Genomic DNA, 15,036 nt, shown 5'->3' on the forward strand with positions numbered 1-15,036 from the left:
CACTGAAATTGATTTCTTAAAAAAGGTATCTAGGGTTGTTTGCACAGCCTTTTTCTTTTTTTTTCATCATAAATGGCCTTGTAGCAGCTGATGTGCTCACTAACTGCATGGTTTTGTAAACCGTTCAGTGTTAGGATCTTGCTTCTCAAGCTTAGCAAATCTTGCTTCAATGAGACAAAAGGCTTCAGTTAATTATTTGTCGTAAACTTTCTTGGATCTGGATCTTTCTGATTCTTCATGTTCTTGTGTTTCTATTAGCTGCTTCTTTATCTCAATAAGGTTTTCATTTGTTAATTCTTGTGAATGGACTCTAGTAAGTCAATGACATTTTCATTGATATCCAATTGTTGTGGCAATGCACTGCAAATGGACATCAATGAGACCAGCTGCTAGCGAAAAGATGTTGCACCAATGAACCTCTTATGCCATGTGAGTTTATTTACATACGTAGAAACTAGTTCCCGAATTATTAATTTAATTTTTTAATTATCCTTATGGGGAGCCCATTTGTAAGTATGGAATGACGTAAAGTCGGGTCGTCATAACTTGGGGACCACCTGTATATACATATATATATTTTTTAAATCAGAATTTTACTGACTAGGAACAATGAGATAAGATAAAAACCTAGTCAGTAAAATTCTGATTTAAAATGTCGACAATCTGAGTAAATACCAGTAACTATATATATATATATCAGGGGCAAATATCCCCGGTGTGCTAGGTGTATGGTACTCATCCACTGAATAGTAATATCATGTGATTTCACGTAATTCCTAAAAGTAATATACTAATAAACTATATACTTCATGAAGGGAACACTTTTCGGTGTGCAAATTGGCATTCTAATAGTTTCAAACCGCTCAGAAGGCAAGATAGGGCGAGCTCTGAGACAATAGCACCTAAAGGCTGTGATTAGTTATTGTGTCAACCAACCCAACTGAATGTTGTCATGAGTTGCTGTTTTTGTTTTCTGAGGTTCATCTGTTTTGCATGCAAGAAGTATGATATGAACTGATGTGGTAGGCAAGTTTTTATATATAATTTTCAATAAATTTATAACTTTTTTGTCCTTATTTTCAATGGGAAACAGTATTGTAGTCAAAGGAGGTAAGCTTCATCCTCCTCTTCCAAATTTTACACCTTTGAGTAATTCAAATATACCAACCAAATATAAAATTCTCCTTCATTACTGTTTTCTAATAAACAGTATTTTAAAACAAACGCATTGTTTCCTGCTCTGCGCAGATTTGGTTACAATTAATTGGCAAATTAAATTAAAGTATTAAAAGTTATCCTACAATTAATTGTATTAAACCAATTAAGATGAGCACTGATGTGCTATACACATAACTTTCATACATCAATAAAAATGCAATCATACGGTCAAACTTGCGTGACTTTTGTAGCATGGGTTGCATAAGTCACAACAGCACACCCAACCGAAATTGGCATGCAAAGGCACTGATATATATATGATAACAACATCCTGGTGATATTGTATTATTAAATGTCCAAAGCAAAAAAATGTAAATTACTTACCAGTCCAGGCCTTTATAGTAATTCCTTCCATTAAAAAACTGGACTTCTTCAAATGTTTCAGGACTAGGGTAATTACTTACAATGGCAGGATGCATGGAAAGAAAAGTATACAATGCTGTTGTACCTGCAATAAATATTTGTTAAAAAATACAGAATCATTTATTTTCGGTTCTTATATTGCTATTTGAAATTAAATTTCCTAGAATAAAAAAAAATCAAAACTAAGAAAAACTTGAAGTATTCTCTGATGTCAAATAATGATGTCAATTAGAAATTGATTCAAATCAAACTGTAATGAATTGTGTTCATATTTTAAAGGTTGAAACTTTTAATAGATTTTGTTATTCTAGCCAGCTTGGATAGTGGCCTGATTGACTATATGGTTAGTATATCCCCCTCTCCAACCAACACACTGCAGGTTCAAATCCCACTGTGGATATTGATGTTTGTGACTGTCAGATGGCAGGTGAATTTTACTGCCTTTCATGGATGAGAGATCCCCCCCCCTTCAAATAAAAAAATAAAATAAAATAAAGGCAAAACAAAACTGCAAATGATGCTAAAAATTCTAACTGAATCATCATCTCATATAAATGATTACTTCTAGCAGCATATATGGGCAATTTGGCATTCATAGAAGAAGATGTTATATACACAACTATGGGAATTGGTCATATAGTTCCCATAGTCATTTTCATTTACCTAGCTCTTTAACAGAAGACTATAGAGGCAGTTCTAAGGTCTCACTAATAAATAAATGACACTGATGACATTCTGATCATTTAAGAATATGATATACTACAGGCCTAAAGCCCTCATTTAGCAGCCTCTGAAGTTATAGAAAAAGTTTTTATGGTTGTTGAGATGAAGTTACTCTTGAGATAACCATCTCCAAATTATTAGTAGATTAATGCAGTCATACCTGCTGCTGATGTTAGAAGAATGCTTCATAGCCACTACTGACTCTAAACTTAGCCTCTCCAACTTATAGCTACTTCTATATAGCACACTTTTTCTTTCATCTAATCCTATGTTAAATGACAGATCAAAGCATAACCTGCCAGTCCAGACTTGCCATAATTATCATTATCACGCTCTACATAGAGTCATCAGGCTAATTGTGGGAGGTTCACTCAACCAACAACATATTTATCATGTTGAATCTTTAAGTCCTTAACACTGCCTGTATTCATAACATATTCTGGTAACATGCTCCATTCACCCACAATTCTCCATTTAAAAAAATCTACTCCTCACACTCTTTTTCACCACACACAATTTGAAGGGATGGCTTCTGGTTCTTCCTCTGCCATGTTCTACTCTTTTTATGATCTCCCTCTGTATTAATCCAATAAAATCCCTTTGCTAACTTAAATCTCTTCATGGCCAATACTGGTCAGAGAATGGCAGACAAGGTCCTTATACAGCTATTCTCTGAGTGAAGGCAATATTCTCCACAACGTTATTCTCAATAACATTTCCACATTACAGTGAAAACCAAGGAACGAAATCCAAGCACAATATGTTGTTGGTTGAGTGAACCTCCTACACCTGACTCCATGGAGGCTTTGGAAAGCACTGGTCAGATCACACCTGGACTAGTGTGGTCTGATCAGTGTGCTTTCCACACTGGCAATGTGATGTACAGTCCTTGCAATGTGTTGAACTTCAGTCTACTGTCAACCATCATCCCCCTAGATATCAAATCTTGTCCCCTTCCTGAAGCACAGTTCCAGCAATATAGTAGACAGCCTTATATCTCTGCACTCCAACACTTTACACTTATTAAAACAACCCCACTCAAATTTTCCTCAAGGGAATTAACATCAGACCTTATAATTCTCCTATGTTTGTATTATCAGCAAACAACTGAAGATCCCCAGTCAATCCATATGAAATATCATTAACAAATAAGTTAAAAAGAAAGTGCCCAACAACAGAATTCTGGGACACATACCACTGGTCACCATCCCTCCTTTTCTGAGATATTGCTCCAAGAACCAATGTACTATGCATTCTCATCCTCTGAAGTTTATATGTATACCAACCTATCATCAGATAATGTATCAAATGTTTGTATAAAGTCCAACAATATCATCATATATGAATCCCTCTTATCTAACACCTTCATTTCCTTATCATAAAATCAAAGTGAATTGCTAAAACAAGATCTACCCTTTACAAACCCATGCTGACCATCATAAAAAATCCTATGCCCATCAGCCAAACCCTGCATTATATTCTAACCAAAATCTCCAATACCTTGACTACAACTGCAGATATACAGACTGGTCTATAAATGGAAACTTCTGTCCATGCTTTTGCAGTGGTATTATCTTGCCTTCTTTACACTCCTTAGGAAATTTCCCACTACAAGACTTTCATTATATAACCAGGTCAAGGACATTCCTTAAAAACATGGTGATATGTCACCCATTCCCATTAACTTATTAACATCTAACTCAACCAACACCTGAACACTTTCTTTTATCAATTCTCCTAATACCTACCTCTATTCTACATGTTTTGCACAGCACCATTTACACAGTATAATATATAATGATGAATTAAATAATTGGCAAAAATGCTGATACCTCATAACCACATTCTCTGAGGATATCACCAAATCCCTTAAACCTCAAGCTATTTCCATCACATACTGCCTGTTTAAGATAGTTATCAATCGGAAATTCAAGAAACTTACTCTCCTTATTCATACACTATCTCCTTCCAAATCCATGTTCCTGATTAAATCCAAATTAAAATCTTCCATCAAGATCAGCTTCTTTTTTACATGCCCAATCAATTTGCCTAAACATTTCACAATTAGTACTCTCCACATTTTCTGACTAAAATAACATCCTATTAAGATATACTATTTAAAATACAAACTTATTTATTACTGACCATTTACAAAAAACAAATTTACATTAGAGCCTACCAGTTTCACCAGCAAACTGTCTGGCTTTTTCAAGGTGTTTACGGAGACATAAAAACTAGTAAATGTAAATTGAAAGGAACATAAAAAACATTGTAAACCAACTAGTAGCTAAGGTTACACATTCACGTGACAGAGAGGCCTTATTGTTCTTATTCATTATCACGCATGCATGTTTGTTGTAAACGTGTAATGTGATTACTGGATAGCTGTAGTTCAGATTGATTTAGAGAGAGGATCAGGTTTTTCCACGAACTGTTTAGGATTGCACCCTGATTTCTGTTGAGTTTTCCACCGGTTATTAACACTATTGTGGCTTCCTTGAATAAACGATGTCTGTAGTCATCATCCCGATATGGCATGGATCTGTTTTGCCACTCTATTGTGTGGTTAGATGTATAGAAATGATGTGCTAAGCCGGAAGAGATACTTCCGTTGTGGTTTACATCACCAACATGTTCTTTTTATCTGATTTCTAAACTCCGCGAAGTTTGTCTGATGTAGGGAAGACCACAGGAGCAAGGAATGTAATATACTCCTGGATATTTGTAGAAAGGCACCTTATCTTTTGGGGATCCTAAAACTTGTCTGATGCTGGTGGTTGGTTTGAAGATCACTCTGATGTTGTAGGCTCTTAGTATTCTGGATATCTGATAAGAAACTGACTTGATGAAAGGGATCACTACAGTAGAAATGTGCTGGGAGCGTGATTCTTCTTGTCTGGGGTTGTCGCTGTATAGATATTTTTTGATGATGTTTTGAGGATATCCATTTTGTGATAATGTGTTGGCTATTAGTGAGAGTTCAGTCTGTGTATCCTCCTCTTCTGATATAAACTTTCTGGCCCTATATTTCAACATGTGGATAATGCTCAGTTTGTGTGTCTTGTGATGGTTTGAAGTATAATGAAGATATCTTCCAGTATCTGTGGGCTTTCTGTAAATAGATAATTTGACACTATTTGATTGTTTCTTTATCAAGATGTCTAAAAAATGCAGTGGGTTGTTGTTTTCCACTTACAGAGTGAATTTTATCTTATGTATTGAGTTGATTTATTCCACAAACAATTTTAGGTTTTCTAAGCTGTCTTGCCATATAATGAAGATATCGTCAACATATCTCCACCATGTAGATGGTCTAGGGGAGATTGTGGAGAGAATTTCTTTTTCAAGTTTTTCCATGAAAAGGTCTGCACAAGATGGTGATAGTGGGCTTCCCATTGCTAGGTCTTCTAATTGTTAGTATACGGTGTTGTTAACCTTGAAGAAATTAGATTGAAGGCAGTGTCTAAATATCCGTGTAATGTCTAGAGGAAAGAGATCTTGGATGATGTTTATTACCTCTTCTACTGGTACACTGGTGAAAAGGGATACAACATCTAGACTGGCTAGCATGTTTGTTGGTGCAATCTTAATGGCTTGGAGTTTATTTACAAAATGTTGAATATTCTTGATATAGGATTCTGTTGATCTTATTTTATTATTTAATCAGTTTGCAAGATGCTTTGCCAAAAGGTAGGTTGGTGATGATCTTCCATCAACGATTGGATGGAGAGGTATATCCTGTTTATGTATTTTAGGTGTCCCATATAGTCTTGGAGTGATAGGATGTGAGGATTTTAGTGTTCTCTTCACTTCTTCTGGCCAAATGTTACAATTTCTGATTAGTTGGTTTGTTTCATTATGATTTTTTATTGTGGGGTCTCTGTCTAGGATCTTATAGGTGGAGTTGTTTGATAGTAATACATTTAACTTATCATAATAATCTTTAGAGTTATGGATAACTGTAGAATTTCCCTTATCAGCCTTTGTAATAATAATATCTTTGTTTTTCTTCAAGTTGAAAATTGCCTTTCTATAATAAGGAGACATGTTGAGAATAGGTTTGGCTTTGGCTAGGATTATCGTACTTTTGAATCTAATAGTGTTCGCTACTTTTTGCGGTAGTGGGTATAGGCCTTTTTCAATTCCACACATGAAATCCATTTTAGGAATGTGTTTGGGTGTAATTGCAAAGTTAAAACCTTTTTTGAGAATGTCAGATTCATATTTTGTGAGACTATGATTTGACAAATTAAAAATCACTTTGTTGTCCGGGAGGTTGTTTTGTGTCCGATATTTTTTCTTGTAAAGTTCATTGAATTTCCTAATTTGTTTATCCTTATAAAGATTGAAAGTTTTTTCATAACTGCGTTGTATCATTTGATCTAATCGATTCCATATGGTATATTCTAAATTGTTAGAAATGTCATCAAATAACTTGTGGCAATTAATATCACTTTTATTTAGTTCATATCTCGTGTGTTGAATCCTTTCTCTTACAAGCGACAATGAAGTGCGTAGATAAATTTTTTTAGCTGATATAGAGTTGATATGACCTCTGACTATTAGGAACTTTGGAATGATGGAGAATTCCCTGCAACGTTTAAAGAACGTTAGGTGGTTCAAAAGTTTGGCCTTTCTGCATTTTTCTCTTTCCATGCACCGAACTTTGTGTTTCATTAAACTGTTTAAATTAAACATATTTGGTCGTTTTATAATTAAAATACAAACTTATTTATTACTGACCATCTACAAAAACAAACTTCATAAACATCATCCAAGATCTCTTTCCTCTAGACATCACACAGATGTTTAGACACCGCCTTCAATCTAATTTCTTCAAGGTTAACAACACCATATACCAACAATTAGAAGGCCTAGCAATGGGAAACACACTATCACCATCTTGTGCAGACCTTTTCATGGAAAAACTTGAAAAAGAAATTCTCTCCACAATCTCCCCTAGACCATCTACATGGTGGAGATATGTTGACGATATCTTCATTATATGGCAAGACAGTTTAGAAAACCTAAAATCGTTTGTGGATAAAATCAACTCAATACATAGCAAGATAAAATTCACTCTGGAAGTGGAAAACAACAACCAACTGCATTTTTTAGACATCTTGATAAAGAAACAATCAAATAGTGTTCAAATTATCTATTTACAGAAAGCCCACAGATACTGGAAGATATCTTCATTATACTTCAAACCATCACAAGACACACAAACTGAGCATTATCCACATGTTGAAATATAGGGCCAGAAAGTTTATATCAGAAGAGGAGGATATACAGACTGAACTCTCACTAATAGCCAACACATTATCACAAAATGGATATCCTCAAAACATCATCAAAAAATATCTATACAGCGACAACCGCAGACAAGAAGAATCACGCTCCCAGCACATTTCTACTGTAGTGATCCCTTTCATCAAGTCAGTTTCTTATCAAATATCCAGAATACTAAGCGCCTACAACATCAGAGTGATCTTCAAACCAACCACCAGCATCAGACAAGTTTTAGGATCCCCAAAAGATAAGGTGCCTTTCTACAAATATCCAGGAGTATATTACATTCCTTGCTCCTGTGGTCTTGACTACATCGGACAAACTTCGCGGAGTTTAGAAATCAGACAAAAAGAACATGCTGGTGATGTAAACCACAACAGAAGTATCTCTTCCGGCTTAGCACATCATTTCTGTACATCTAACCACATGATAGAGTGGCAAAACAACTCCATGCCATATCTGGATGATGACTACAGACATCGTTTATTCAAGGAAGCCACAATAGTGTTAATAACCGGTGGAAAACTCAACAGAAATCAGGGTGCAATCCTAAACAGTTCGTTGAAAAACCTGATCCTCTCTCTAAATCAATCTGAACTACAGCTAGCCAGTAATCACATTACACGTTTACAACAAACACGCATGCGTGATAACGAATAAGAACAATAAGTCCTCTCTGTCACGCGAACGTGTAACCTTAGCTACTAGTTGGTTTACATTTTTTATGTTCCTTTCAATTTGCATTTACTAGTTTTTATGTCTCTGTAAATGTCTTGAAAAAGCCAGACAGTTTGCTGGTGAAACTGGTAGGCTCTAATGCAATTTTGTTTTTTGTAAATGGTCAGTAATAAATAAGTTTGTATTTTAATTATAAAATGACCAAATATGTTTAGTTTAAACAGTTTAAGATATACTATTCTTAAATAAGATAACTGAAAATTGGGTTTTTATTGGTTGGAAATTTGATACAACTCCATTTTAAAAAAATCTACTCGCACTCTTCTTCACCACACATTTACACAACTTGAAGGGATGGCTTCTGGTTCTTCCTCTGCCACATTCTACTCTTGTCAGTTATTAGTTGTATCAAATTTCTGACCAATAAAAACCCAATTTTCAGTTATCTTATTTAAGTATTTAGTGGTCGAAAATAATATTGATCATATACTATTCTGTTAATTTCAACTTAACACACCACACAGATTCAAAATATTCATGGATAACACCATTTTGTAACTTCCAATCGTTGTGAACACAATGCCTCTATTATCATTAACAGTACTCTCCTCCTCTTTTTATCTTTCTGAAAAATTGTATAGCTTTCCATTTCTATTTTCACCAGTACATCATCTTCAGACAACCAAGTTTTTTTCCCACCAATTATCTTTAAACATACTAATTCAATTATGAAACACACTCAACTTCCTTATTTCTAATACTTTACATTGGTATAGAAATATAACAATCCTAATCTCTTTGAAGCCATCCCACCAACACCATCACTCCCTACCCTAGCTACTATACTATACCTTTCTCTTCAGTCTGACTACTCCCATTTCTCTGATCCTGACTGCCATTCATATTCATCTCATTCCCATCCCACCTTTATGCTGAATAATCACATCTTCAGCCTTGTATCCATCTTCCTCCTGTCCTTTCACAATCTCCTTGATCATTTAGTTATGCTAACTTCTGATTCCACACTTTCTAAGCAAACAACAGTTTCTTTAAATGTCCAACACAAAACCCATTTACATGCAACCATCAACTTTAAGCCATTCTAACTTTCCTTCAAATTCACTCCATAGAGTCGCAAACTGAACATCTTTTGCCTCACATAACTCAGCCATCTCATCTTGTCATCTCTACTCTCCTTCTCAACTCACTATTATCATATCTGGGCAACAGGCTAACCACTTCCCCAAAAAAACTATTATCCTTTACTTCCCACAACAATTTCTGTTAAATCCCTATCTACAACTATCACTAATTCTGATGACTATTCTTTCCTTCTATACAAAGCATCAGTTATTTGTTTCAGTGTTCCACCTGGAAAACATATTTTGTGTACCTTTTTATTCCCCACACCTCTAATAACTGAATCTCAATATGATACTTTCTTCATATTACTAACTTCCTCCTTCTCATTCACCTCAGCCAACCTCTTCTTTAGATATTCAATCTCATTTTCCAGATGTTTCATTTCACTCTTCATTTCCATCAACTCCTGCCTAAGATTTTCCACTCCATTCCTTTCACTATCATTACTAGCATTTCATCCAATTTCTGATTAACTCCCAGAAATGCTAGTCCAAATTTTTAAATATTTTAACATATCATTACACCTCATTAATATATCCCTCATTAATATTTAACATATCATTACACCACATTAATAATTCCCTTCTTTTGTTCCCCATAACAGTCTGCAAATATCTTTCACATTTTTTGATGCATACATAAAACAATTCTTGCAGTTGATCTTTGTAATGAAGATTTTTGTGCTGCTGATATGCACTTTGTTATGAACACAATTTACAGAATGCCTAGCACTAACACAGTAACAGTAAAACAAGCAGCGAGAACCAAACAAAAGAACAAAATTAGGATAACAAGCACTACTGATGAATGCTTATATTTGACATGAAAAAAAACTCACATGCAACTATTTACAACACTGTTATCTAATTGCTACATTCACTGACAACACTAATGGCAGAATGTAGTGAATGCATTTGTCATATTCTCCAAAGTGGATATTAAGAAATCTTCCTTCAGGATATGATAGAGGATGAAATATCCTCTATCATATCCTGAAGAAAGATTTCTTAATATCCACTGGTATGTCTCAAGGATCAATACTTGGTCCATTGTTATTCAATCTACACATTAATGACATTTGGGAAGGATTTGACATGCGACATCCAGCTATTTGCTGATGATGCAAAGATAGATAAAATAATCAGGAACACGCACTGCAGATAGGGAGTGCTTGCAGAATGATTTGAATAGGCTGGAATTGTGGGCATGTGAAAAAGGCTATCAGTTCAATGTCAATAAATCTAAAGTGATGCACTTTGGTGTGATTAGATATCTAATGTCACATTATACTGGTGGGATTATGCTAGAAGCTGATCAGGCTAGGGATTTTAGTAGACAGTAGTTTTAGTAAACAGAAAGTTGAAGTTCAAGGGTCATATAGCAAACATTGTAAATACAACTCAGAGAATAATTGCAATGCTGAAACACCTTGACATACAAAGATAAGAAAATCATTCTACCTCTTTACAAGACCTTGAAGACCTCACTTGGAATACTGCATGAAGGCTGGTTGCCTGGTTTCTGTGGTGATTCTGAGTAGAGAGAGAGAGTGCAAAGGAGGTATTAAAAATGATATCAGGATTGTGGAATACTGATTATGAAGACAGATTGAGAATTTGTAGGCTGCAGACACTAGCAAACAGGAAAAAGAGGAGTGATATGATTAAGATTTAAACTTTTTAAAATAATATACAGAATTTCGGTAAATGGAATTTTTCATTTTATAGAAGATGGGAGTCTGCATGGTTAGCCGAGTGGCTATGCGCTTCACAACCATATGCCTGGGAAAGGAGTGTCCTGCATTCGATTCCTGTCGCTGACATGAGGAGCTTAGGATCTTTCTCAGACAGAGCCAAGTTAGCCGGTCTTGGGCGTGGACTGCAGAGTTTTTCTCCCCAATTTATCTTGGGTTTTTCCCGCAAGCAGGCAAACCGGCCTCATGAACACACACCTCTACAGACATAGGATACCTCCAGGAATGAGGAGTAACCAACCTATTCCGTAGAATTTCAGTTCAGAATGCTTACACAGCAAAAAGTATAGGTCTACGCATGAGCATAAATGGATAGAAGATGGGAAAAGGATGCAAGGGCATCCTTGGAAGTTGAGAATAAATGCTATCAAGAAGGGGGTGAGGCTAGATTTTTCTCTCATAGTGTTGCATGATTGGAATGGATTGCTATTGGATATTGTGTGTGTGCAAGTAGCATGAATGAATTCAAGAACAGGTATAACAGCTGGTGCGAATAGTATTGCCTCCCTCAATGAATTCCTAACTCCTAACTGGTTAAGGTTTTTCTTAATAATAATAATATATCCTTCAATGAGCAGTTCAGGGTTGCTAATTTGAAGCATGGTGTAAAGGTTATATTTCTTTGCTGCTACTTCAGTTATCTTTAAATATGTACCCCAGATATAAGGGATAGGAATAGTGGGTGGACAGGTATGTAATATTTTATCAATTTTATAGGAACTGTAGCCATTGGGAAAAAAAAAAGTATAAAAAGTAGTTGAGTTCTGTGGTAAGAGCAACAACATCAGAATAAATAGACCTGGCTCTATGAGTTAGCATTTTGAATTTCATTCTGCTAGGCTGGATGATGTAATTTTTATGTAGGTATCATCAAGTATGTTTAGAAAAGCACTTTGGTCATGCATATCAGCAATCTGTCCTAGTGAGCCAGTTTGCTATAATGGTGTTTGCTATAGTGAGCAGTTTTGGTGGTTAAAAAACAGCAAAGTATTAGAAAGTTAATAAATACCTTATTATCATTCATTGTTTTGGCGTTGTGTAATACTGTTAAAGTATGATGAACGATGAACTAACTTAATCCTGAATAGTTTTTTGTGGACTGCTTTAACATGTGCTGAAAAAACAAGGTTTGGATTTCCAGTGGAATAGTATAGGGAATGAAGGCATTCATTTTAGCAAGAATTATTTCGGTATTTCTGAGTGCAGTCAATGTTTGGAAAAAAGTAAAATTATTAGGTAAACTTTATTTTATAATTAGGAAGTTGCATTTAAGCAAAAAATAATAAAAATACTTGTTTTTTTTTTTCTATGGTTAGTTTATACAAAAAATTACCTGTTTTTTGAGGACCAATAACAAGGAACTTTGGAAGTTGCTCACATGATTTTGTTGTTGACCAAATAGCTGAATGCCTTTTATCATTGCAAGGATTCTGTAAATGCATTAATGAGAAATAATATATCAGGTCATATTAAGACTAAATTTGCAGGGTAACAAAGTCTAAGATTTCAGAATCACCTGTACTAATTATTATATATTTTGCCAAGAATCTTTAAAATATTAAATTTTGGCTAAAATGGTTTTCCAATTCAATAAATAGATAGTTCAGCCTCTTTCTCCAGATGTGCAGTCAAACTTTTATATCATCTAATACATTCTTGTCAAATATAAAATAAAATAGTGATTAGCATAGAATAGGTAATTCTGAAATCCACAGCCCTGCTACTCTAATTAGCTTCATTGAGCATATCAAAAATATGCTGAATCTAAGATTCTAAAATTATCCATCAAACTGCATGAGTCAGAACAGTATTCAGTTTCTGAAAGAAAAAAAAAAGGTAGAAAGAAAAAAGAATCTATTTGTAAATATATAATTTTTTGATTGATTTCCATTACCAATGCAGTTTTAAACAGAGGGTAATTAGAGCGGTGCAAAAAGATGCCATGTTTTTGAATTTCGTTAATAATATTAGATTCATCTGTTGTATATTGTTTTTATAAGCACAAGACAGAGTGAATTGTCTAGTTTTTAAGAAAAATTTGCATGCTTTTGTATTATACTAGATATTATAAGTATCGTGCCAATGTATAAGAGAACGGCAGCCAAGATATTTGCTATGGAAATTTATTATGCAAGATTTTGTTCAGTGCAGTGTGTGTGGAATAGAATTCATTAAAAAAGATGAACAATTTATGGAAAGAAAGAGAATAATGAGTGAATATGTAGGAAATGTTTGTGTGTGTACCATTTTGGTTGGGAAGAGTAAAATACATGATAGCGGAGTGAAGAATATTGACAAAAAGTCAGGAAAATAGAGACACTGTGCAAGAAGAACAGTGCACAGTTTATAGATGTCTGTAATGAAGTTGATGAAAGAAAGGACTTGTACATGTTTGATGGATTGCATTGCAATGGCTGTGGAATAGATGTTTAAAGTAAGAGTTTTTCAGTGAGAGGTTTGAAGTGCAAAATCAGGGAAAGTAGAGGTGTTGCAGGGATGCACTCCGGTGTGAGTGCAGTTCCCAGATTTCAAACCTGAATGGGTTGTTAATTATATCACACCAGGGTAATTGGGGTACAAAGAGATGTTGAAATTCACATATAATTAACAACCCATTCAGAAATAAGCATCAGAAATAAAGGGGAGGAGGTTTTGGTGCTAGTCAGATTAACTTAGCCAAATCTTATCAGAAGCATTAAGACTTGGCTGACAGAAGATGACTTAGTTACAAGAACCGAATGCAAAGGATACTGTATTTTCAGGGAGGGGGGGGGTATTACTGATGACATCCAAAGAATTGCAACCATCAAAAATATGAGTTAAGGAGGATTTCATGACTGAGGGTGATAGTTTATTTGCAACTATCTCGCATGAGATAGAGGCAAACAGCACAAAATATATTGTTGATTGCTGATCAGTATGTTATTTTCGACCACAAAACTAATATAATAAAATAACTAACACTGGGTTTATTGACCTTAGAACTTGAGAATGAAGGAAAATTACCTTTTCTAGACATTTCATTTACAAAACAAGCAGATGAAGGCATTTCTCTTAATTGAAATACCATTGAAATAACAGGGAAATATGAGGCAGTATCAAAATGTTTCGAGATTAGGTTTGTAACACACCAACAGATGGCATCACAAGGCTGCATGCACAGTCACAGGGAGCACCTACCTTCGTAAGTCAGTGTGCCAAAAGACATCGTCCTGTGTACATCGAGAGCTGTGCAACTGATGCTATTCTGACCACCTGCATTACCACATCTGCGATTTCATCATGGACAGCAAGTTAGTACAAAGAGCAAACGTGAAATTCTGCATGAAACTGGGCAAATCTGCCACAGAGAGATGTTTGACATGATTCGGCAAGTTTACAGCAATGCTGCAATGAGTCGTTCGAGATGTTTTGAGTGGCACACCAAAAGGCCAAAAGACATCGTCCTGTGTACATCAAGAGCTGTGCAACTGATGCTATTCTGACCACCTGCATTACCACATCTGCGATTTCATCATGGACAGCAAGTTAGTACAAAGAGCAAACGTGAAATTCTGCATGAAACTGGGCAAATCTGCCACAGAGAGATGTTTGACATGATCCGGCAAGTTTACGGCAATGCTGCAATGAGTCGTTCGAGATGTTTTGAGTGGCACGCATGCTTCAAGAGCAGAAGAACATCACTGGAAGACAATGAGAGACCAGGAAGACCTTCAACGAGCTCAACCCCAAAAAATGTTGAAACCATTCGGCAACTTGTGCATGAGGATCGTCGGAGAACACTCCACAACATTGCTGCTATTGTTGGTGTGTCATATGGAACAGTCCAGGGACAATCCTCACGTGTGATTTGAACATGCGCTGTG

At 35.3% G+C, this 15,036-nt stretch overlaps 1 protein-coding gene across 1 annotated transcript in view; it reads right to left on the reverse strand.

Annotated features, from left to right (window-relative positions):
- sfl (N-deacetylase and N-sulfotransferase sfl) overlaps positions 1-15,036 on the reverse strand; it is a 118,835-nt gene that overhangs the window by 26,619 nt on the left and 77,180 nt on the right. The window contains exons 11-12 of the mRNA XM_090403904.1: positions 12,504-12,600; positions 1,543-1,666 (exon numbers count right to left, since the gene is read on the reverse strand). Coding sequence (XP_090260030.1) covers positions 1,543-1,666; positions 12,504-12,600 — 221 coding nt within the window. The remainder of the gene's footprint in view (positions 1-1,542; positions 1,667-12,503; positions 12,601-15,036) is intronic.

The sequence above is a fragment of the Typopeltis vanoorti genome, chromosome 14, assembly GCF_054136105.1.
Source record: "Typopeltis vanoorti isolate ZY-2024b chromosome 14, IOZ_Tvanoo_1.0, whole genome shotgun sequence".
NCBI classification, from domain to species: Eukaryota; Metazoa; Arthropoda; class Arachnida; order Uropygi; family Thelyphonidae; genus Typopeltis; species Typopeltis vanoorti.